The sequence below is a fragment of the Cricetulus griseus genome, chromosome X (genome assembly GCF_003668045.3).
Source record: "Cricetulus griseus strain 17A/GY chromosome X, alternate assembly CriGri-PICRH-1.0, whole genome shotgun sequence".
Classification (NCBI taxonomy): domain Eukaryota; kingdom Metazoa; phylum Chordata; class Mammalia; order Rodentia; family Cricetidae; genus Cricetulus; species Cricetulus griseus.
The window spans coordinates 43,324,755-43,350,489 of NC_048604.1; the positions used below are offsets into that span (position 1 = coordinate 43,324,755).

The 25,735-nt window shown below is 36.5% G+C and overlaps 1 protein-coding gene across 1 annotated transcript in view; it reads right to left on the minus strand.

Annotated features, from left to right (window-relative positions):
• Window positions 1-3,125: 3,125 nt before the first annotated feature.
• Window positions 3,126-25,735, minus strand: part of Fam199x (family with sequence similarity 199, X-linked) — a 35,797-nt gene continuing 13,187 nt past the window's right edge. Inside the window, exons 2-6 of the mRNA XM_027432037.2 lie at window positions 23,482-23,701; window positions 14,229-14,378; window positions 13,568-13,729; window positions 11,576-11,842; window positions 3,126-10,197 (exon numbers count right to left, since the gene is read on the minus strand). Coding sequence (XP_027287838.1) covers window positions 10,027-10,197; window positions 11,576-11,842; window positions 13,568-13,729; window positions 14,229-14,378; window positions 23,482-23,701 — 970 coding nt within the window. The 3' untranslated portion in view covers window positions 3,126-10,026. The remainder of the gene's footprint in view (window positions 10,198-11,575; window positions 11,843-13,567; window positions 13,730-14,228; window positions 14,379-23,481; window positions 23,702-25,735) is intronic.

Below are 25,735 nucleotides of genomic sequence, written 5' to 3' on the forward strand. Positions count from 1 at the left end.
AGTCTTGATATCAAAATATAAAGAAAATCCAAGCAACTCAAAAACGTATTTTAAGAGTTCTTAAACACAAGGAGGAAAAGCTGAAAACCTCTTTTTCCTTATATCTTCCACATGATCCTAATCTGTACTACTTGGGCTAATTTTGACTAAGGAGATTTTATTCTGTGTGTGTGATGTGCATACATGTCTGTGTATGGGTACAAGTGTAAATGAGTGTACTTGTGAGTGCATGTATGAAGGCACTCACACGTGTCTTCCTTGAGTGCTCTCTACTTCCTCTACTGAGTCAGGCTTTCTTGCTGAACTCACTGGGTCCAGCTAGTCTAGTGAGCCAACTTGCTCCACAGATCCCATCTCCCATCTTGGCTTCCCAAGTGTTAGGATTACCGGCAGCTGCTAAGCTGATAAAACTTGTATGGCTTTCACCTGGGCTCTGGAGATCTGTTATGGTCCTTAAGCTTTCATGCCAAGCACTTTATCCACTGGTCCATTTCCTCAGCCCATGAAAAGAAAACTCTTGGATACAGAGGCACATTGAAAAGCAAAGACAAACTTCAAGTTACTGTGAACTATTATTCCCTTCCTCCAACCTGGGAAGTTGAATCAGTCTAGGACTTAAAACAACATATGGAGGAAAACAACTGGGAATTTGTTTCTATATAAAAGCAGTAGATATCGTACTTCAGTACACATGGGGCTCAAGGTCTGGGGAAGTAGCTCAGTTGCTAGAGTGCTTGCCTAGCATGCACGAAGTTCTGGGTTCCATTCCTATCCCTGCATAAAACAGGTGTGTTGGTGCATGACGGTAATCCGCATCCTCAGGAGGTGAGGTGGAGGCAGGAAGATCGGAAGCTCAAGGGCAATGTTCATTCCGTCAAACCCAGTCTTGAATAGTGAGAGAAAAAGGTGAGAGAGGACAGATGCCAAGATACCACCAGAACTCCTCAAGCAATAATAAGAAAAGTAATCATTTTATATTAGTGTCAACAACATGCAGAATTATTTTTGAAATAAGTAACAATAATGGTTATGGTTTTTATTGCAAATAAATATAATGCTTGACATTAGGAAGTATTTTTAAAGATATGATTACATACATATGAGTATATATATATATATATGTATATATATATATACATATAATGCATATACACAGATGTAACAGACATACATGAATTCAGTCACCCAGATTTTGCTTTTATAGCATTAGAGGAGCTGTTTTCAACCTGTAGGTCTCAACCCTTTCACAGTGGTTACCTGAGACCATCAAAAAAACACAGAGATTTACATCACAGCTCCTAACAATAGCAAAATCACAGTTATGAAGTAGCAAAAAAATAATTTTATAGTTAGGGGTCACCACAACATGAGGAACTGCATTAAAGGGTCGAAGTATTAGGAAGGTTAAGAACTACTGCTTTAGAGGGTAGAATGATTGCATCAGTGAAGGCAAGGCTAAAACAAATAACTGGCTGGGATGACAGGGCTGAAATAGGTGTGACTATGTGGGGATTAATTGTTCTGTTTTTATCTACTTGAAGTTTTTTTTTTTAATTTTTTAAAAGATTTTATTATACTGTGATCTGCCTGCATGTGTGCTTGCTGCCAGAAGAGGACATCAGATCTCATTACAGATGCTTGTGAGCCATGACATGGTTGCTGGGAATTGAACTCAGGACCTCTGGGAGACCAGCCAGTGCTTTTAATCTCTAAGCCATCTCTAAGCCATCTTTCCAGTTCAACTTGAAGATTTTTTTTTATAGTAAAAAGTTGAGATCACATAAACCCAGTCATCTGATAATTTTGAGATAAAAGAATATATAGTGATTATAACATCCTAGTGAATGTCATGCTAAAAACATCACTACTCTTTATAAAGTGAGTGACATTGGACCTAAATCTAGTAAGTGGCAGCCTATAACCAAGAAACCCAGATAATACAACATTCCACTTACCATGAGATGCAAATTAATAGAAGAGGGTAGAATATTGTCAGGATCAAGAAGCAGTGACTCTATTAGAATCTATTACAACAATTAATAAAGAAACACTTATTCTGTAACTTATTACTTCTTTATATTTATAAAAATAGATTTATTAAATTAAAATGTAATTATATCTTTCTCCCTCCTCTCTCCATCTCCCATGTCTGACCCCACTCCTCCCTCCCAGATTCATGGCTTCTTCTTTAAACAGTGTTGTTACATATACTTATACACAAATCAACATATAATGCATCCTGTTGAGTCTGGTCAGTGTTGCCTTTATGTGTATGTGTCCAGGGCTCAGCAGTCAGTATTAGATTGTCTTTTAAATGTCTGTACTTGGTTCTGTGTCCTAACCACTGTCATTTACAGATTTATGTCCAAGGAAGAACTCAGAGAAAACTGCATGACAGTCTCTTTGTAACAATAAAACTAAGAAATCGTGGGGCCAAGGGTACACCGTGAGTAAGAGCACTGGTTTAATATGTTCTAGAGCTCATGTTCAAACCTTACCGCAAAAACCAATCAACCATAGTTAAATGAAACGGTATCAGAGGAATTCTTCTACTAAATCATCAGCTTCCCAACTGTAGCAGTGGTTTTAATGAAACAAAAAACAAAATGCATTTCACTTTCCCTCTCACACCAATCGTTATCACCTTTGTGGGCAGCAGTTCTTAGGCACTAATTATTGTTAAGTGGTAGAATGAGAATGACCACTAGAAAAATCTCTGTAGCAGCACTCTCCATAAGAATTCTCTGTGATTGTGGAACATTTAATTTTTTTTCTGGACAGGGTTTCTCTGTATAGCCCTGGCTGTACTGGAACTCACTCTGTAGACCCGGCTGTCCTTGAACTCAAAGAGATCTGCCTGCCTCTGTCACCCAAATGCTTGGATTAAAGGCATGTACCACCATCCCCAACATTGTGGAACATTTTTTAGTTTCTGTGTTTTCCCAAACAAAAATTAGCATAAAGCCACTCGTGCCTATTGGGAACTGAAGTATTGCTGCTTGACTAAAGGACAAATTTTGAACTTTAGTTAATTTCAATTCATTTACACAGTCACCTATGTCTAGTAACTACCATAAGGACTGTAAAGTTATGGAGTACCTTAGAAAAAGAAACACACACACACATACTGGTTTTACTTAGTATCTAACATTTATTAAAAATGAAAGACTACATAGACAGCATGACTAAGACTGCCTTTTTCATTAAAGAAGCTTAATTAATCTACCTTTGACTAATAAATGAATATAGTTACTAACACAAAACATTCTGACAATAAGTCTATGCCAATCTGTGAAATTAAGAAAAAAGCTAAGATTTTTTCCAAAAAAGAAAAGAATCATAGAAGTCCCTCTAGTGGCAAGAAATAATATTGTTGATTAAAAACAGAAAACAAACCACAAAACCTACACACAGAAAACAAAAACAGAAACAAATCAGAATGGCATATGAATCTATACATACAACTGATCGTAGACATTTTTTCCGGAAACTTAACTTTAAAAGATTCTACAACAATATATAAAGAAAATAGATAGTTTCTGTCAACAACAACAACAACGAAAAATCGACCTACTTTTCACTTAGTGTGTGAATGATAATCTCTCTAGAAATCTGATCTCTTCAGAAAAAAAATGGTTTGCTCCTGACTTTTTGGAGACTGGGACTCTCACAAAATAAGTTTATGGACTCTAATAAAACGATGAACAACGGTAAGGACAATTCTCTGTTAGTGGCAAATGTTCAGGGATGGGTCTTTGAGAGGAGCTGATTTAGAGTATAAAGTGGTAAGTTAGCAGCAGTGGGATTTTTAACAGAAGATAGAACGATTACCACAAGTCTTACTGAACAAAATGACTCCTTTCATTCTGATATTGGGTTCAAAAGACAATTCTGCCACATGGCCAGCTTCAGTTACAATCATACTCGCTTAGACATAACGGCTAAAATATATTCATGTGCAAGAAGGAACTCAAAAGAGAACCCAAATATGTTCTAACTATTGTTATCCCCTTACATGGCTTTGAGAAAAGCAAACAGGTTCTATATACACTGTAGTAAGTACAGAACATTGTATATACAAAAGTGCATTAATATAGAATATACTTTGCAGGAATACAGAAAAAGTCCTGGTTAACAATCTGATATTGTATTTAAGACTACTTGAAGATTCTCCAAACAGTCAACTTCCTACTTTGGTTATGATATTGATGCTACACGACTAATTTTTGACAAGTGGGGGGGAGTCCCACAATTTGCAACTCTTAATGATCTGTGAAATGTTTTAATGTACTTGTGTTTATCGTTAACTTTTTTTTGGTAAGAGTCCTATTAAATTGCCAACACAAAGATTTATGGATAATACTTTTTATCTAAACTAGAGTACTCCAACAGGAAATTAAATTCACCCACTACAGGAAGAGACAGTATCAGCTCCATACTCTAAAAGCCGAGAAACCTCAATGTAAACCCAAGAGGTCAGCTTCAGTTTAAGGACAAGCAACTTCCCAGAACAAGCCATGGCTGTTCTGAACAATTCAGCATCTTAAGTGTGTACCTGTCATCTGTACACATTAATTCTACAATTACCTTGACATAGTCAAAACAGATATGCATTAATTAAGCAATTCTTCCCTTTTCTACCCCATCCATCACCACAAAAAAGAACACAGATTTCCACAGGTTCCATTTACCACAATGATGTAACAGAAGAAACATGACAATAAAGAAAAACTACTACTACATATTGAAATCAGCAAAGACCACACTGTTTTTTTTTTCCAAGTTTGGCATGAGTGTCAAATTAAAATGCAATTTTTGCCATTGTCTGGTCTAGGTTAAAACACCAATAACCTCAATTCAGAAAATCATTGGGCAGGGAGCCACAAAAAAATTCAGTACTTAAGAAATGGAAATTTAATTGTAGTGAGCCAACTTAATTGTAGTGAGCCAACTTGGATCTTGAACTATGCCATTCAATTGCTTCACTCTTAATGTCCAGTTAGAGAAATTGTCAGAGTTCCTTCTAAGCCTCATAGAGAATGTACATGATTTTTCAAAGACCAAATTTAAATATTATAAGAATTGTGTTCCAAATACTTTCCTGACAGAAATGCCTAAGTCAAAGTACCTGAGAGGCTTCTTACACATTTAATAATGTTCAATTTTAAGATAAAATTTATCTCATTTCATCAAGTTTAAATCTACTGCAGTTACCATACTAGATTTTTTACTCAAATATGGATTTCCTAATAGACCCTTTCAAGATGGAATTCATCTCTAACTTAAATATGTTGAATGTCAGTGCATTCAACACCCACCTTACTATTGAACACAAAAGAACTATACTATCAGCTAAGCCAAACTGATTTCACCCTCCATCAATTCCAAAGAAGAATTCTTGAAGACAGTGCTAAGAGGTAATTTGTTAAAGGAGAGATAGGGTACCCTGACAAATACACAAATGAATACAAAGAATCCCTAAAACTAACAGAAGAAACACCAAGCTATATGATCTTGGTTCTAGTGTTTTTGTCTAGACCCTAAAAATTCTGTTCTATGATAAATGTGACCTAGTTTTAAAAAGTATACTCCCAAGACCTGTCTAGGAACCCAAACACCAGGGAAGCTAAGGGGAAAGAATCACAAGTCCCAGACCAGCCTGGACAACACAACAAGTTCAAGGCTAGCCTGAAGTATACAGGGAGACTGTCTCAGAAAAAAGGAAATAAAAAGTATCCTGGCCTCAGACTTTTTTTCCAGTGGAAAAAAATAATACATTAACCAAAAACTTTACATGAATGCAAGGCTCTTCAATAATCTGGTGGATCAAAACTAATTTTAGGCAAATGAGTCTAAGATCTGAAGGTTTTTATTTCATTTTATATTCTATTACTACTGATTGGTAAGTTTTGTTTACTAATATCCAAACACCATGAGCATTATATGAACCAAATTATAACATTCTAATTTTGAGTTTAGAAAAGCCTGATAGTGATGAAAATTACAAAGTTCACCACCTTTAAGGCACATGAGGCTACAGAGAAGCCATGGAAAAAGTCTGCTAAGAGAACAAAAACAAACAAGACTTCTATAGAGTTTATGTAATAACATTTTTGGCTTAAATATGAAGATATACAATAAATTTTACATTTTTAAAGCTCATCAGAATCTGGATACCTTTATACAATAATTTCTTATATTTTTTCCTTTTAAGGGAATTTACCACTTTTAAAAGATAAAAAATGAGATGTCTATGCACACTATAGGTCACTATTTATAAGTTGGCTTCTAGGATTTGATTCAGCAATATCTAACTTACCCCAAAACAGAGGAACTCAACAAAACTGCCACTATCTACCAAAGAATGAAGAAAAAGTATTACTTTACTCTAAGTTCTTGGTAAGACAGAATGAACTAGCCCTTTACAACCTACTACATTCTAGGACACTGCCTTCCTTTAATCATTTGCAAAACTGTATAAAAATACATGCCATTTTGCTTAAGTCATTGCTCACACTTTTAAAAGCTGTAATAAGGACTGACATACTCCTCCAAGATCTCTAATAAAAAGTCTCTGGATAAATCTGTGAAGAGGAGACTTACTCCACTGTCAGTTTTGCACCAATACGGGAGAAAATGTCTGGACTTCTCATGCATTCACTTATTTATCCATACATATTTATAATCTACTTTGATCATATTTACCCACCATCATTTGTCCCCCCTTTCCTTCTTCACTAGAGCCTTTCCTCTTCTCAAATAGCACCCCCTTCCAATCACATGGGATGCATTTTTAAAAAAAGATTTATTTATTTATTCTGTATATAAATTCTGTCTCCATGTGTTTCTGCAGGCCAGAAGAGGGCACCAGTTCTCGTTATGGATGGCTGTGAGCCACCAGCTGGTTGCTGGGAATTGAACTCAGGACCTCTGGAAGAGCACGAGACGCATTTTATTAAATCTAGATTCCAAATGTAAAAGAAAACCACAATGTTTGTCTGAGTCTGGTTTGCTTTGTTTAGCATGATGATCTCTATCTAGTTCCATCCATTTTCTTGCAGATGACATAATTCCAGTCTTCTTTATGGCTGAATACAACTATATTCTGTGCATATGTCACATTTTCTTTATTCATCTGCTATTGGAAACACTACTGTGATAAACATGGAAATACAAGTATTCCTGTCATATACTGAGTTCACTTATTTTGAGAATATACCCAGGTATCTGGGTAGCTGGATGACAATTAGTTCCACTTCTAGTTTTATAAAAAAAACTTCCATACTGATTTATACTGGTACACTCAGTTTATATTATTAGCAGCAGTATATACAGATTCCTTCCCACCCCCTATTCTTAACAATATTTGCTTTTGGTTTCCTTGATGCTAGCCATTGTGACTGGAGTAAGATAGAATCTTAACAGTTTTGATTTGCATGTCCCTGGTTTTCCTTTAAATTGACTGATTAAGTAGGCTTTCCAGTGAAAAGGAAAAAAGGTAACTGACTTGAGTTTGTTTTTAATATGCCTCACAGAGATACGAGATTTAATAAATTACCATCTATTTCAACAATTCTCTCTGAAATTATCTACATAACATCCTAACAGATAACAGATTAACACATTAACAAAGACAGAAGAGACTTTTGCCTTTTTGTTGTTGTTTCTATTTTTGGAGGGATAGAGATTTTAATCTCTATCTCTTAGATCATAAACAAGTCCAGTAGTTCCATTTTTTTCTTTTAAATCAAAGTAGTATTTTTGATCTCCTCCAAATAAACTTTATATTCTGGTTCTAAGGTACAGAATGAATCTGTACTTACATAAAATTTCAGGACACATCTCTATAAATACTCAAATCTTTATAGACATTAAAAATCTGCCAATGGCACTTTGGTAAGCTTATTCAATAGTGACTTCAGTTAAATCTAAGTTAAGAAGACTACATAATTTGGGGAAGCATAGAGGAATTGGTCTTAAATTATATCCTGAACTAGTTTTGGATTTTCTTCTACAGAGCATCAACAAATTGTGTGACAGAAAAAAAACGTTGCTCTGTATCTCAATGCTACCCATATTCCTTGGAGAACAGGAAGAGCATGCGGATAGTTCCTCTGTGGGATTTTGCTATCGCTTAGAGAAGGCAGAGAGTTTTGATGTATTTGCTTCTCTTCCTTGTTCTATTTCTGTGTTTGGAAGGGAAAACAAAAGTATACCTTTCATCAAGTATTCTGGGGTCTGACCTCGGGATCTCTTTGGTCCCTCTAAACCAGACTGGAGTACCAAAGGAGGTAGGAGGAAAATCAGAAATACTACTTGAACTGAAAGCACACTTCGTCATGCTTTTACTTTAGTAGCATTTTAAATTCTGACCTTAGTAGGCATTCAAAAGTTACAGCCAGACCACAGACCTCAGCAACGCTGCAAGTTACTAATTTTTACTCTCAGTTTCAATTCTTTAGCCTTCAAAGAAGCAAAATAAAATAAAAATTTTCAATGTATACAAAATATTAGTAGCACTATGTAGCCCAAGCTAGCTTTGAACTTACAATCCCCACTTCAGCTTCCTGAATACTAGGATTAATGGCATGTACCATCATATCAGGATTAAATTTTCACTTTTAATTTAGTAAAATTTAAGCCTTTATACCAACTGAGCGTGAAGGAAATTAAGTTGCTAATCTTTTTGAAGAACTAAAGTTAAATACTGTTGAAAACCTATTAACCTCTGAACTCCATAGTCTTTCCAAAATATTGATTACACAATCAGTTTGCCTTCTAAATGCTATGATAAAATGAAAGTCAGAAAGCAAGTTGATTGTCAGTAGTCCCAGTTTCTGTTTTCTCAAGCTCATGTGAATGCTCAAAGACATATAGAAGAAAAGGAATCAGACTATTTCTAAGTTCATGATAATGAATTCTTCGAAAACATTCAGGAAACTCCATGATTTCATATTTAGACTTCAAGTCCTATTGGGAACCCACAAAGGTGTTTTCTATACTCCACTGCTTTGTTTACTCAAAGCAGTTTCTGAAGTTTGGTAGAACGCTAAGCAGTCTCTGTCACTTAATTTGGAACATGAACCTGTTCCCATGCCTATAAGCTGTTAAACCAAATATATAAAATTGAAGATGTGCTGCATTGAAAGTTTTTTTGATAGAGAGAAACAGATAAATTATCTAGCCTGGAGATTATCTGACAGCCTAACATGTAAGGATGCAATGGGTAAGTTTGATTGGTACCAATGCTTAGTTGGAATCTCCATTTGAAAATTAATCATCAGCACAGCACTAAGTCTAAAATTTTGCTAGTGTAGCATTATTTTTTCAGTAGTTATTACTTCCAGAAATGATTCTCACTTGACAGAAAGTATAGAAAGAAAAAAAAAACACATCTAATTTGAAAAGATTAGGGCCTTTTCTTATACCTTTGCATTAATACTTAATGAAAACGGAACTAAACCTAATGAAGGCACTATTGTAAACAGCAATGCATACCTTATGTGCACCCTCACCTCAAAAAAGATTTGCCCCTAGCTACTAATAATTGGCCCTTTTGAAAAAGTAAACTAAGAAATCTTATCATTAAGAAGGGAACTGAATTACAGACCCTACGCATATAGTGATAAAATAAACTACTTGTCATTAGTAGTTTGAAATCCCCCCAATTGTATATGTACTAGTCTTTGAAAAGCTCAGTTAATCATCATAAAGTTAAAATAGTTAAGACATTTACCAGTGGTTCTTAAATCAGAATATGCATGAGAATAACCTGGCGTTGGTTAAAACACAGTGCTGCCCCAAATCCATATTGCCTGTGGGTCTGCAAAGGGGCTCAAATGCAATTATAACATCTTTTCAGGTGATGCTGAAGCTTCAGGTACTAGAACTATGTCTGAGAACCACTGGCCTAAATTATGAATGGTAGGTACATCAGCACAGCCCTAACCAAACTTTTGGTCAAGATGCATGTAAACCAATGAGGACAGAATAATGCTTAGAAAGGATGCCGATAAATCCACCCTATTACATTAAAACATCAACATCTGCTTCATGGTCTTCCTCAGTCACTTTCAATGACAGCACCTCTTCATTAAGGAAGAGCCCACTGAGCCTCTCCTTCCGGGCCTGCCTCTGCTCCTTCAGCTGCCTCTTTCGGAAGGCCTTCTGCTGTAACTTTCGCTGCTTGGATCGCTTCTGTCAAAGTGAAAAAGTGTAAAGTCAGTAAGGTTTAGACGTTGCTATAGGCAGCTCAGGGTTTTATGGCTCAAATTCCCTATTTTCTAAATTTTAGGAGTTGTTCAAGTTTCTCTGCAGAGTGATTCTTACACCAATAAATAATCCTTTGGCTTAGATATAAAAAAAATAAGATTCTACTTTTATGACATTTGACTAGTAACTCTTTGGCTAGCAAGGGTTGATACTTGATCATTTAGGCTAGGTATGAATAATAAAATACTGTGAAGAATTCCATTTTTAAAAATCAAATTAAGGTATACTGGTATCAACACAGGGAAAATAAAATACTAGAGCACAAAACTGAATATAAAATGCAGAAAACATTGCCAAATCCCTAATGCTTATGCTTTCAAGGTACATTTTACATCAGAGTACTAACAACCTTCCAATGGTTATGAAACAATCACACCTTCCTAATATCAGACAAATGCTATCTTTAAAAGGCTGTAGGAACCCAGTGGATACTTCAGCCTCATCACTGGTAAACTAGTACCAAGAGAATCACCACATATCCAGTGAAATCCCTTGGTAACCATCAAAGTTGGCCGTTTTTTCTACTTTGACAAAAACAGACCAAAACAAACAAATAAAACAATACAAAATGGGGAAGGAGTCACTGTATATCTTCTGATCACCACCACTGGGTTTCCAAAGAGTTAAAGAGATTCTCTTTTCATCTTTAAATTGGCTCTAGTCTGTGCCACTGCAAGGAACCATTCATACGCCCATGCTGAGCCACACAGCCATTCCGTGTGCACTTCTACTGTCTTTCACAAGTGCCCAACAAGTTTCAACAATGAAAAATAAAGCTAGATTACGAAAAGCGTTATTATAATTTTTAATTAGTCAAGGTACGGTTAAGGTTAAAATATCAAGGAAATAATGAAAACACACACATGACACACACACACACACACACACACCACACACACACACACACACACACACACACACGCACACACTCGTACTAAAGACGTACAAAACAGTTTTAGGAGCTAATGGACAGCAACATTAGCAACATAGTGAGAGCCGCTCAGTAGTGAGTTGCAATCTTGAGAATTAGCTATTATTTTCTTCGTTCTGATTATTTCTTACTGAAAATGAACATAAGAATCAGAGAAGATTGCAAAGTGGCATGGCTGTGGGTTAAGAGTATTTGAAAGCACTCGGTCTAGACTGCTTTCCTCAAAGGCAGAACATTCTGCTTCTTCAATCAAAACCAAAAGCCACAGGCATCCAGACAGTGGAGCAATTGTTTAGTTTGCAAGAGATTGAAATGAAAGCGTACTAATGTTAATATTGAGAGGGAAAGTTTTGTATTGATTAGACATTTTACTTTTGAATCCCGAATCCGCTCTGCTGCACTTGCAGACAGGTTGCTGTCACTGTGTGCTCGACTCATGTTGGCACTGGAGTTTGAAGCAGAGTTTCCAACACTGGACCCACTGCTGCTTGCAGAACTGACCATGCTGGCACTGCTGCTGCTGGCGCTGGCACTGGCACCGCTCACTCCACTGGTGCTTGCACAGCTAAAGTTGCTTCTCTTCCAGGCCTCCCTTGTAGGCCGCTGACGAGGGCTATGCTCCTTGATATAGTTTCTGACCTTAGGACACATGGACAAGCACTGGTAAGTAGCGAACCTTGATATTCCACCCTCAAGATGCCTGAGGAAAAAAATCATAGCATGTTTAACCTGAAAGACGCCCAAAGTGCTTCAGATGTATAAAAGAGCTGGAATAGAAGGTCATAAGAAATATCTAAGCATAGAAATAATTACCAAATCAGGTGCATTAATTCTAGCACTTAGAAGGCTAAGGCGGGAGGGTTGCAACTAGTTTCTGCCCAGCTTGAGCTTCATATTACATTCTAGGCCAGTCTGGACTATAAATTGAAACGGTTTCCAAACAATAATCAAGAGAGGGGCAGGAGAGGAATAGCACCAAGGAAAGGAAGGGGAGACGAAAGGAGGGGAAGGGGGACCAAAAGTCTAGCAAACACATAGACCTATATTTTTAAAATATAAAAATTACTTAGCAAATCCTATTGGCCTTCAGAATTTGAATTTTAAGAAAACACAGAAACAGAAACAACAAAATAAAGAAAAGATGTGGTTATACATTTTAAAAGATTTCCACTAAAGATGAGTTAAGTATATTAAGGATTCCATTTCTGACTAGTATGCATTTCCCCCTATATTTTAGTGAGGGGGACAATGGTATCTGATTTTAAATGCAACACATCAACTTACCATACTAGAGAAACTAGCTGAAATGTGGAAAAAAATATTCCCTGTTGTGAGAAATGAGACATTTTTCACCAATACTAAATGCAAGACACCAGAAATGGAGAAGTAGGGACCTTTCTAATAAAGCATACACCAGAGAAAAAGTACAGAAAATCGTTATTTGGAAGGGATCGGTCCTTAAATTTCACTCTGCACAGGCTGTTATTTCACCAGACTACTCAAACCCTTGGTACAGATGCCTGCCCACTTGCAACTCTTGTTAAGTAGGACTTGGAGGTTTCAGTTTTTGTTTTGGCTTTGAGGCATTCAGGATCTCATGTATTCCCAGGCTGGCCTTGAAGTCCTTAACTAATCAAGGATGACCCTGAACTTCTGATCCTCCTAGCACTACATGCCAAATGCTAGGATTACAGGCACGGGCCACTACTCCAGGTTTTAATTAGTATTTTGAGTGGGACAATTCCTCTGTTGTAAATGGAGATAGCACAAATCTGTAATTTAGTCCAAACATCCTTTAAGTGGTGAAATAAATTAAGACCTATATATAACTAAAAGCAGGTTCTATTATCTTCACTGACCAGAAAGGTATTACTATGTGAGACACAGAAAATATCTTAAAACCATATGGTCTCAGGTTGGAGAGATGGCTCAGGGTTTAAGAGCAACGGCTGCTCTTCCAGAGGTCCTGAGTTCAATTCCTAGCAACCACATGGTAGCTCATATCCATCTGTAATGAGATCTGGTGCCCTCTTCTGGAATGCAGGCATACATGCAGACAGAACACTGTATACACAATAAATCTTTAAAAAAAAAACTTAAAAAAATCATATGCTCTCAAATATTACTGTCATTTTTTTTCTTTTTCTTTGCAGTACTAGGGAGTGAATTCAGGGCTCTGTGCATGTTATACTCCACCACTGAGCTACAACTCTTAGCTCAGCATGAATTTTTTTTCGAATGTGGTATCTCACAGCAGTGATTCTGGCCTTGATAGTATATGAGTATGCATATGATTACATACACCTACATTTTATAAGATGGTGGCATCTTCAGTAGATAAACAATCTATATTTATTTACATACCTGCTTTAGTTTTTCATCTGTGAGACAGTTAAGTTCAATAATGAACTCACTGTCAGTAGGGGAGATCTGCGCAGAAGGATCAATGATTTTAATAATATCAAGTTGCTCCCGAAGACCCATCTCAGTACTGACTTTACGGCTCAGATACTCAATGTATTCCACCTATGTGAAGAAAAATTACAACAAACAATATCAATATTATTTGACCTTTACTATGTGATTTATGACACGTTTTAGGCATTAGAAGAATTATTTTGTCCAAGGCTCCAATAAAGAACCAACCACTGCCTGAATAAAAAAGCTGATTATTTCTTAGGATCATTGCTAAGATATCGTAAATTCATTTGTTTCCTGGAAAAAAGTTAATACTCAATTTCAGACTTTTTTTTGAGACAGGGTTTCTCTGTGTAGACCTAGTTGTCCTGGCACTTGCTCTTGTAGGCTGGCCTCTAACTCACAGAGATCCATCTGCCTCTGCCTCTCAAGTGCTGGGACTAAAGGCATGTACCATCACTGCCCAGCAATTTGAAACTTAATAAGCAATTCATATAATTAATTCAATGGCTACAAAGAGGTAATTAAAGGAGGTTTCACCTCCTCTCTACAAATAAGTTTCTTTCCACATACACTTTTAATTAAGAATGTCAACATATTTATTTACCTGCTCATCATTTGTCATCGCACTCCAAGCAAGTTCATCTAGATTCCGGTGCTTGTTTTTCTTTTTAGGCAGCAGGCAAGGTGAACTTGGAATACTGGGTATGACATCAGAAAGTACATCACTTCCACTGGCAATGTCACTGCCTGGTAACTTTAGAAAAGTAAGAAGTACAGTGCTTAAGAAAAGTAAAAAAATGAAGGGTACATTTTAAATATGGTAACACATTTTATAGATCAATTAAAAGTTACTTCAGCCAGGCACGGTTGGTTACACATCCCTGTAATCCCTATACTCAGGAAGTGGAGAGGGGACGATCAATAGTCTAAGGATAGCCAGAGCTAAATAGCCAGTCTCAGGTCACTCTAGGGTATAGAAGATCATGTGGCCAAAACAAAATAAAATTTACTTCAATACAAGACAAAGGGTAAATATACAATCAGTATTTCTCAGGTAGATTAATATTGAACCACACATATTTTATACAAAAAGACCAATGTCAGAATATTCTTTGAAGATATCTCATGAAAATTCACTTTCCAAACCATAAATAAGAATTACTAAAATGCTAATTTAAGTTTCAATAGTCACTAAAGTTTTTCATTTATGGCCACAATATTGTCAGAGCCTATAAAACATGAGTCAGCAGTACCAAGCTATTAACAGGAGATCTGATCCATCTGCCTGCCACTAACTGGCTTTATTCAAGACACATAATTCCGTGAATTCTTCTCCTTGAGTGCACAGTAACAGCATAAGAACCACTAAATCGACGGGCGTTGGTGGCACAAGCCTTTAATCCCAGCACCTGGGGGGCAGAGGCAGGCAGATGTCTGTGAGTTCGAGATCAGCCTGGTCTACAAGAGCTAGTTCCAGGACAGCCTCCAAAGCCACACAGAAACTCTGTCTCCAAAAAACCAAAAAAAAAAAAAACCACTAAAGGAATTTAAAATATGCTGTTGATATAAAGCAAAAACTCAAGAACAGAAACATTAGAAAATAAAAAAAATAGAAGACAATGTGTAGACAAAGGAGAAATAAAAAACTAAACCCAAAACACAGAAAACTCAAATAAAATCCATTTAAATCAAGACCAATATCAACAATCTGGAAAAAAATATACAGAAGTTAAAATATTGTGGCAACTGAGACTGGGGACAACTTAAAATTTACACTCTATAGAAATGACACTACTGAATTTGATATTGGTAATGGAATAAAAAGTATTCTAAGATGTGAATTAATAACTATTATGGTGACCAAATTAAAACCAATTATTTCTTGATGTGAAATAAGACTAAACTAACTTAGGAATCATTTTTCTCAGTTTAGAATCTTGTATTCATTCTTTAAATGCATCGTAGTTGCTAACATTAGATGTGGTGAAAAGGGTGTTTTATGTGGGAACTCTGTGTAATCACAGATATGTTTGTCTGTATTGGAGATAAAGAAGTGTGTGTGTTGGTTAAAAAAAACAATATACTGCCTCTGAAGAGTGGGTTAAATAGTTTTATTATTTATACTTGATAAATGAAAACTAAGCAGTGAGTATATAATTTGATATATTTGAACATGTACATAAACCCATGAAATCAAAACATGTCATATCAATGTGATTAGCACATAAATATCCTGTAACATTTAGTATCTTTAATATACTAATCAAAAAATAGGTAAACGTTTTTGCTTTCTTAGCAATTCTAAAAAAAAATTATTTTCCTGATTACAAAGCTACATCAGCTTTACTGGTTTTGGGGTTTCTAGATTTTGCAACTATATTTGACTCTAGATGATTTCTAAGCCTTGAAATTTTCCAAACAAGCAGTGCTTTAGAAATAAAAAACATTACTGCTTTCATATGTATTGAAATTCTAATACATATATGGCACTATGATAGATATAGGGGATTCAGCAGAGTGGAAATCATGTTCATACTCAGGAAGGTAACACAACACCACCCATATACAATTGCACAATGCAGCACATGATGGATGCAAAAACAGAGACAGACAGATCCTTGGGGATCACTGGCCAGTCAGAGTAGCTTAAGGTCAATTTGAGACAGTATCGCAAAAGATGTAGATGGTGATCCTGAGATTGGCCTCTGAAATCTACACATATACACACTCACTCTCTCTCTCTCTCTCTCTCTCTCTCTCTCTCTCTCTCTCTCTCTCTCTCTCTCTCTCTGTCTCTCTCTCTGTCTCTCTCTCTCTGTCTCTCTCTCTGTCTCTCTCTCTCTCTCTGTCTCTCTCTCTCTCTCTCTCTCCCCCCCTTTGGCTGGAGAAACAGCTCTGCTTGGTTATTAAAGGTACTTGCTGCTCTTGCAGAGGACCCAGATTCGATTCCCAGCACCCACGTGGTGGTTCACAACCATCTGTAACTCCAGTTCCAGGAAATTCGATCCCTTCTGACTTCCACAGGCATCAGGCGAGCACGTGGTGCACAGACTTACATGCAGACAAAACACTAATAAACACCAATTAAATAAATCTAAAATTTTTTTTAAAATACCTATCCTTTCAAAATTTAGGAAATTTTTTCTTTTAATCTTTGGAGACTATCTGTTTGGGGTCAGACTACATGATAAGCACTTAAATTTTCATCTTTGGTTTTGTCTAGTGTGGGAGATAAGCAGGTATAGAAAAGTATTGAATAGTAATTTGGTCATTATTTAGGGAGAAGTTTAAACAGCCTAGAATACAAAACATAGTTCTACTGCTCACTAGAGGTAAGATCTTGTGTAACTTATTTATTTGATGGCTGATTATTCTTTTGAGACTGGATCTCAAGCTGTATGTCAGGCTACATGGAGTTCTCAATATGTAGACCAGACTGCCTTGTTCCTCCTGCTTCAGCCTCCCAAGTATGGCAATACAGGGGTATGGTATTATACCTGCTCATTTTGTGTGGTTTAGTTAATCTACTTTGAGTTAGACTCTTCAACAAAAAATGGCTGATACCAGGAACTTCAAAGGAGACTCAGAAGTGTACTTAGAAAACACAGGTGACACTTGGTAAAATGTATTTTCTTTTTCCATCCCTTGCCATGGTTGCTGAGCACTAAAATGGTAGTAAAAGCTCTTATAGAATGTGTCCTATGTTGCTAAATTGATTGGCTATATTTTACAAAGTGATGTTTAATGACATGAGATGGACAGAAAAAGTCATTTGGGAAAGACAAATAATTTAGTAAAACCACAGATGGCAAAAACACAGGGCGAGGAAAGAAACCCAAAACGACATACATAAAAAAGAAGGGACTGGAGAGATGGCTCAGCGGTTAATAGCACAGACTGCTCTTCCAGATGTCCTGAGTTCAATTCCCAGCAACCACATGGTGGCTCACAATCATCCGTTACAAGATCTGGTGCCCTCTTCTGGTGTGCAGATATACAAGGGAGCAGAATGTTGTATACATAATAAATAAATAAAGTCTTTTTTTTAAAAAAAAGAAGAAGCCAGGTGTGGCATAGCCCACCTTTAATCTCAGCACTTGGGAGGCAGAGGCAGAGGCAGAGGCAGACGGATCTCTGTGAGTTCAAGGCCAGTCTGGTCTACAGAGTGAGTTCCAGGACAGCCAAGACTATGTAAAGAGACTATCTGGAAATGAATAAAACATTCTTAAAAAAAGAAAGGAGGAAGGAAAACTAGTGCAGAGGATGTGAACAACAGTAGCACTAGAAGCACTCCCATGGCATGCAAGTGAAGATACAAAACATTTCCCAAGTGACAGTATCCTGATGAAACAAAACGGATGGAAGAAAGATTGTGACTACACAAGAAGCTTTTGCTGTGACTTTGCCTATACTCTAATCAGCACGAACAGGAAAGAAAACAGATGGGTGTGGAATTTTTGAAGACAAACTATAATGTATAAATTGTTTAGGAACCTTCATTGCTCTCTGCATAATGGCTGCCTTGAGAGTCTGCATCCAGGACTTACCCACCACAAGGGACTCCACCCTCAAACTATAAAAGTAAAGTCTTCCTTGAGAAAAAAAGAACAATTTGATAGTTAATTGGTTAACAAAGAGCTCAATATTCAGACCAGAGGAAACTATTTCATTATCATATAACCTACCCAGGATGGTACACTCATCAAAGACTTCAAGTGTTAACAATTCTAGCTTAACACACTTATTCTAACAAGGGGGAAAATGGTACCCAAAGAGACTCATAGTACCAGTGACCAAATCCAAAGTAGGATACAACCTCAGTGCATTCAAATATGCCAGGCAACCTGGCCTTTATTGTAGTATGAAATAAGAAAATGATTTAATGTGGGATATGGATAACAGGGAAATGGCCGGTATGCAAATACACTTTGGATAGAAAACAGTCATTATTCAGTATGCTATAAGATACATCACAGAGGCTCATGTACTTTTTCATGGAAAGACTATATTTGCAAGTGACAGCACTGATCAAGGACTCAGCATCTCAGATAATGAATTACTATGAAAGGATAAAGTCATTAAAGTGGAAATGTCAAGTAGTCAATTGGACATATGGGACTAGAGTAGCAGTTGTATAGCAGAATTAATTGTATGGACGCTTGTGTATATTTATTAGGCCAGAAATTTCCCACTTTATAAATGATAAAGTATTTTAGAAGAAAAAATGGTTAATGAGCCCTATCCTATATTTTATAGACCATATTCAGTATATTTATACCAACTATATTCAGTATATTTATACCATAATCAGTAGCCATGGCACATGGAGGGAATTAAATCAAACCTCTGTCATACTTTCTGCAAGCTGCAGCAGAATTCTATGAGTAACCCCATTTCTATTTGTAATTTCAGATTGCCCCTATAGGTTTAATGTGTGACAGCAGTGTTCACTCATTGCATCCTCTAAGCTTTCCTGCTCAACAACAGAAGTTGTTTCTCAAAGTATGACTACTTGAATGTAATTTTTCAAAGAACCTGTGAATCATTTATATTAACTACAGCAGAACCGAAACAGCTTTTAACCACAACAGAGTTAATATGATTTTTAAACTGTAACTAAAAAAGATTTTCACTGTTAATCCTAACATACAATTTGTAATCATCATCTTGTATACTTTACCTATTATTTTGAGATCTCATAATGATAAGGAAGCATTTTAAATTTCTTAGTATTCTTAAAAAGTTAGATATCCATGGGAACAGAGTTCCTATACTCCAATTATAAGAAATGGCCAAAAAAGTCAATAAAATAATGCTAATGATATCCTGCTATACTCATAGATCAGAGCCAAACCCAATCATTATCAGAGAGGCTTTATCCAGCAACTGAGGGGAGCAGATGCAGAAACCCACAGCCAACATTAGGTGGAACTTGGGGAACCCTGCAGAAAAGTGGAGAGAAAGGATTGTAGGAGTCAGAGGGGTTGAGGACACTAGGAGAACACTGGCCACAGTATTATCAACTAAGCATTGCTCATAGGGGATCACAGATGAGGCAGAAATCACACTGCTAGCATGTATGGGTCTGAGCTAGGTCCTATGCATATATGTTATGGTTATATTCCTGGGAGTTCTTGTGAGACTCTTAACAGTGGAAGCAGGTGCTATCCCTGACTCTTTTGCCTGCTTGTGGGGTCCTTTCCCCCCTACTGGGTTGCCTCCTCTTGCCTTGAAGTGAGAGTGTGTGCCTAGTCTTATTGCATCTTGTTATGCCATGTTTGGCTGATGTCTCTGGGAGGACCACTCTTTTTCTAAAGGGAAACATAGCAGCAGTGGATGTGGGGGAGAGGAGAGTTGTGGAGAGGGGAACTGGGAGGAGGAACTGGAGGGAGTGGAAACAGCAGGCAGATGTAATGTATGAAAAGATTTTTTTAAAAGTGGGAAATCTGGCTGGAGGGATGGCTCAGCAATTAAGAGTCCTTGTGCTATTCCAAGTGGATCTCTGGAAAAAGAAATAGTAGCTACTCTAAAAGGCAAGACTTCAATGTTTGGATGAAGCAGCATCTTAGCATTTGCAGTGGCACTGAATCATTTTGCTTTACTGGTAATTTTCTTTGCTTGCAATCCTTCAATTATTAAATTAATAAGTAAGTTAGGAAACACTCTTCTTTTGGAGAATATTTTACAATATTTTCTCATTTGATACATAGAACTTTTCATGATCTACATAACTGTAGATGGAAGGTTCTGTACCACCTAGTCCCACAGCCATTTAGTCCCAAATAAATACACAGAGCTTTACATTAATTGTAAACTGTTTGGTCTATTGCTCAGGCTTCTTATTGGCTAGCTCTCTCTTAATTACTATCCCATTTTTATTAATCGGTGTATCTCCACATGGTTTTGTTTTATCCCCAAAATCTAAATAATCTTAATAAAGGGCAACAACACTAGTTGGGCATAGGGGTACAAGTCTTAAATCCCAGCACTTGGGAGTCAGAGGCAGGTATATTTAGTCCAAAGGCAGCTTGATCTACATAAGAGAGGCAAGCCAGGGCTCCATAGAGACCTTGTCTGAAAAAACAAAAACAAAAACAAAAGAACAACAACAACAACCTGGGAGAACATACACTTCCCAATTTCAAAACATGCTACAAAACCACAGTGTTGTATAAGCATAAGAACAGACACTGGCATTAAGGCAATCGAATTTTGAGTTCAAAAATAAAGCCATTTGCAACAGCATGCGAAGACTATCCAATGAGAAATACACTAGAGTTTTTAGCAAATGATGCTGGATTAAAAGAAAAACCTAGAAACAACGTCCACAGTGATGAATTTGTATAAACTGAGAATAGAAGAGAAATTCTTTTGTATCACACAGGGCATTTACTGAAAAATTACACTAACACTACACTCAGTGGAAAAGATTAAAAGCTTTCCCTTTCTACCAGGAAACAACGCTTTCCCCAGTTACACTTTTTTTGAGGTGTGGGAGGAACATATGAAAAAAAAATCAAAGTATATCAAATGCCTACATGTAAAAACTAGGTTTCTAAAACTCTAAGAAGGAACAGGTAATCTTCATGATCTTGGGTAAAACCATTTTTTAATACAGCATCATAAGCACAATAAAGAAAAACACATGCATAGGACCTTATCTAAATTAAAAATCATTTGCTGTACATGATAGAAGCCTGAAAGATTAGCACTGAGTCAGGAGGGCCCTGCAATGAAGGCTAGCCTCTGCTAGGTAGCAAGATCCTGTCTAAAGAAATTTTATCAAATGATATTATTACAGTAAAATACACTTTAAGTGAAAACACAATCTACAAATGGGGAAATTTCATAAATTATATATCTAGTAAGAAAATTATATATCTAGTAAGAAAAAAACATAGAAAAAGGGTTTACAATTAATGAGACAATATTAAAAATGGGCAAAGGATTTCCAAAGGTGTTTCTTTAAAGACGGTATAAAAATGATGTAAGTAATAAAAAGATGGTCAACAGAAATTTAAAATAAAATCACAATATGACACCACTTCACACTCACTATGATGGCGGAAATAAAAAAGAGGAACATCAATATAGACCAAGATGGAGAAACTGATATTAGCCACAGAAAGGAATAAAATACTTTTACATGCTACAATAGGGTTCAACCTTGAAAACAGCAAAATAGACCAGCTTGACACAACAGCCACATATAATTGTGTAAGTCCTGTTATTTAAAAAAAAAAAAAAAGAAAGGCAAATCAAAGGTCAGCTTAGAGGGTAAAGGAACTTACACTCCAGCCTCATAACCCAGGTTTGATCTCTGGAATGCACATAGTGGAAGGAAAGAACTCTGCTTTCTTCCACGTGTACTTGTTTTGGTGCGTGCGTGTGTACACACACACTAAAAATAATAAAAAGAAACATTTTAGAGATAAATCTATAGAATAGATTGGTGTTTGCCAGATGACAAAGGCAGAGAGAAAGTGAAGCTCTGTGCTTAACAGGTATACATTTCTTTTGTGTGTGTGTGTGTGTGGGGTGGTTACAGAAATACCAAACAATGCTGATGCCTACAGAACATTGTGAGTATATTAAAGAGCATAAAATTGTTGTTTTTAAATTATTTAAATGGTGAATTCTGTCATTTTTAAAGGTAAAATAATAAACTTTTATTTGAAGTATATTTGCACCTCTATGTGGAACACAAGCTGAAATAACACAAAAACAAAAATGGGGGTGGTGAATTATTTTTTCTCTTTAAAACCTCTTCAGTGTATATATAGTGTAAAACCTGTTCAGTGTATATATAGACATATATACACATATGTTTACACATGTAAAGAAAACTTAGTTCACATATATAAACAAAAATGAGGCCAACTAAAAAACATAACGGATACAGCTCTGAAAAAGAATGAGATACTCCATTATCTGAAAAAAATCATACAAATATTGAATGAAATATTTGTATATGAACACACATACTATGCATATATTAATATACACCTGTACCTGTAAAAGCTCTTCACAGTGGTAACCAGAAGAGTTTTTGAGACTTAATTTATACCTCCCTGTCTTATTTGATAGTTTAATAAAAATAGTTTTATCTCAAATAATATTTGAACCCCTTTTAAAACTACAAGCTCATGTATTCAGATGACTTTTAAAATAGCAGGGATTTAAGCTGGGCGTTGGTGGCGCACGCCTTTAGTCCCAGCACTCAGGAGGCAGAGGCAGGCGGATCTCTGTGAGTTCGAGACCAGCCTGGTCTACAGAGCAAGTGTCAGGACAGCATCCAAAGCCACAGAGAAACCCTGTCTCGAAAAACCAAAAAAAAAAACCAAAAAAAACAAAAAAAACAAAAAAACCCACATAGCAGGGATTCAAGTTTATCTGTTGAATTAAACATGCAGTATATGCAAGGGATACTTTTTAAATGTTTTTTTACAATCATAAAATGGATGCTCCAATAAAGCAACATATATTTTCTGATATATCACACTCACTATAATGCAGTAGTTTTAAACAACTTGCCACAAAGACATTTACATATTACATATGCTACAAGAAGAAAAAAATTATTGTGGATAGAAAAACATCTATACACAAAAAGAATATAAAATGATAAGCTACAGTATATTTCTGATAAGAGAACCAAAAATTACAAGCCTATGATAAAATGGTTTATCATATTTTATATCTAACATAATCTGACACGTGTCTTCTAAGCACATAAATGCTATCAATTATGAAGTAGGGAGAAACACATTTCCAAAGTAAAGCCTGAGCATGTTCCAGGCCAGCCAATGCTACACACACAAACCCTGTCTCAAAAAAACAAACCAACAAAAAATTACCTGCCACTCAAATTCACTATCTGACCAATCCCAGTAAGTGCTGATAGAAGAGGAGACATCGCTGCAGACACTTCCCTCGGGGAATAGGTCGAAAGAAGTGAAGTCTTGATCATCTAACAGGGAATAGCAATCATCTTGATCTCCAACAGAAACTGATGAAAACAGCTCCTCGCTACATTCTGAGCTGGCGACACTTGTTCCACAAGAAGTGAGGTTCCACCTGCAAAAGAAGAGAAATTACATCAGGAATCCCAGAACCCACACAATTTGAAGACATCAACAAAACCCACTTATGATATTTGTGAAATATGTCTTTTGCAGTATGATGGTACTGTAATTATTTTTTTAAAGCCTTTACCCTTTAAAGAAATATACTAAGGGCTGGAGAGATGGCTCAGTTACTGTGAGGATTATAAGACAACCCATACAGAAAACTTAACACATACAAATAAAAAGCCAGTAAATATATGGCAGTTACTACTACTATTAAAGAAAGAGGTGAGTCACTTCAGGCCAGATAAAAAAGAAGACAGAGTAGACAGTGCTCAAGTGCCTCTTAAATTATTCTTTTTTTAGTTTTATGAAACAGGGCTTCTCTATGTCCTGGAATTCACTCTGTAGACCATGCTGGCTTCGAACTCAGAGATCGCCTCTGCCTCCTGAGTGCTGGGATTAAAGGCTTGCACTAACACCGCCCTCTTAAATGATCTCTCTCTCTCTCTCTCTCTCTCTCTCTCTCTCTCTCTCTCTCTCTCTCTCTTTCTCTCTCTCTCTCTCTGTGTGTGTGTGTGTGTGTGTGTGTCGGGGTACCCACAGAGGGCAGAAGACGCCATCAGACACCTGGAGCTACAGTTACAGGCCACTGTGATCCACCTGAGCGAACTGACAGGGGTGATGGGAACTGACCTCAGTTTCTCTGGAGAACAACAAGTTCTCTTAACCACGGAGCATTTCTCTGGCCCTTTGAATAACTTTTACTAATGTTATATAGACTCACTATAACAATATTGAAATAAGAAAAGAGGGAAGAAGATTAACATATTCAGTCCACTATCTGGCAAGACCTACTAGTTAGCTTCCTGGTACTTTCCCACATTTCTGCATGTATTTTAGTACCCTGCTTTCACTTACCACTCACTATATAGTAAATATTTTAAGTAAAAGATACATATACACATATCTTATCTGACAAGTTTGGTACTACATGTGTTTTAACATTTCAAATGTTTCTTCAATGTTTGGAATTTTTTGTGTGTATACATGTAAAGATATGTTGGAGATGAGACCCAACATAATATAAACCCATTATGTGGGGCTGCTCTTCCCAGAGGATCAGCTTTGATTGCCAACACCCAAACGGCTGCAGTTCACAATCATCTGTAACTGCTTCCAAGAGATCCAGCACTCTGGCCTTTGCAGGTATACGTGACTCTCAAACACCCACACACATAAAAATAATTTATTTTTAACATGAACCCTATACATATAACCTGAAGGCAATCCTATACACTATGTATTTATTATGTTTAGTGTGTGTTTATGCACAAACGCACACACATGCAAATGACATGATGTGTGTGTATTTTAGTTAGAGGACAACTTGCAGGAGTTTTCTCCTTCTACCATGTGGGTCCCTGGGACAGAACGCGGGTCATCAGTCTTGGCTGGTGTAAATACCTCTACATATACAGCATTTTTTCCAAGATAAGATTTTCCTGTGTAGCCCTAAGTCAGAGATCCACTTGCCTCTGCCTCCCAACTGCTGGGTTAAAGATATGTGTCACTACCACCCAGTGGAATATTAAGTACTTTTAATGTCTACATCCTATTATATGAAGTCAGAATGGAATTTTCTACTTGAGTGGTAATGGTGGTATTCAAAGGAGTTCTAGACTAGGGATTATTTTTCATAAATTATGTTAAACCTGTTTATTGTATGAAAGTATTTCAATGTCAGATAGTAGTCAAATGAACTGAATACATCATGATTTATGTATTATCTCAATAATAAATATGTATGCTGTTTCCATTTTTTATAATACTGCAACAAGCCGTGTGTGTGTGTGTGTGTGTGTGTGTGTGTGTAAGAGAGAGAGAGACAGAGACAGAGACAGAGAAGAGACAGAGACACAGAGAGAGATTGTGTGGCAGTAGTACAAGTAATTGAACCTAGAGATTTACACAGGCCAACAAACATTCGATAACTGAGTTATATCCCTGGCTGCCTTTTGATATTTTTATTTTAAAGATGGGT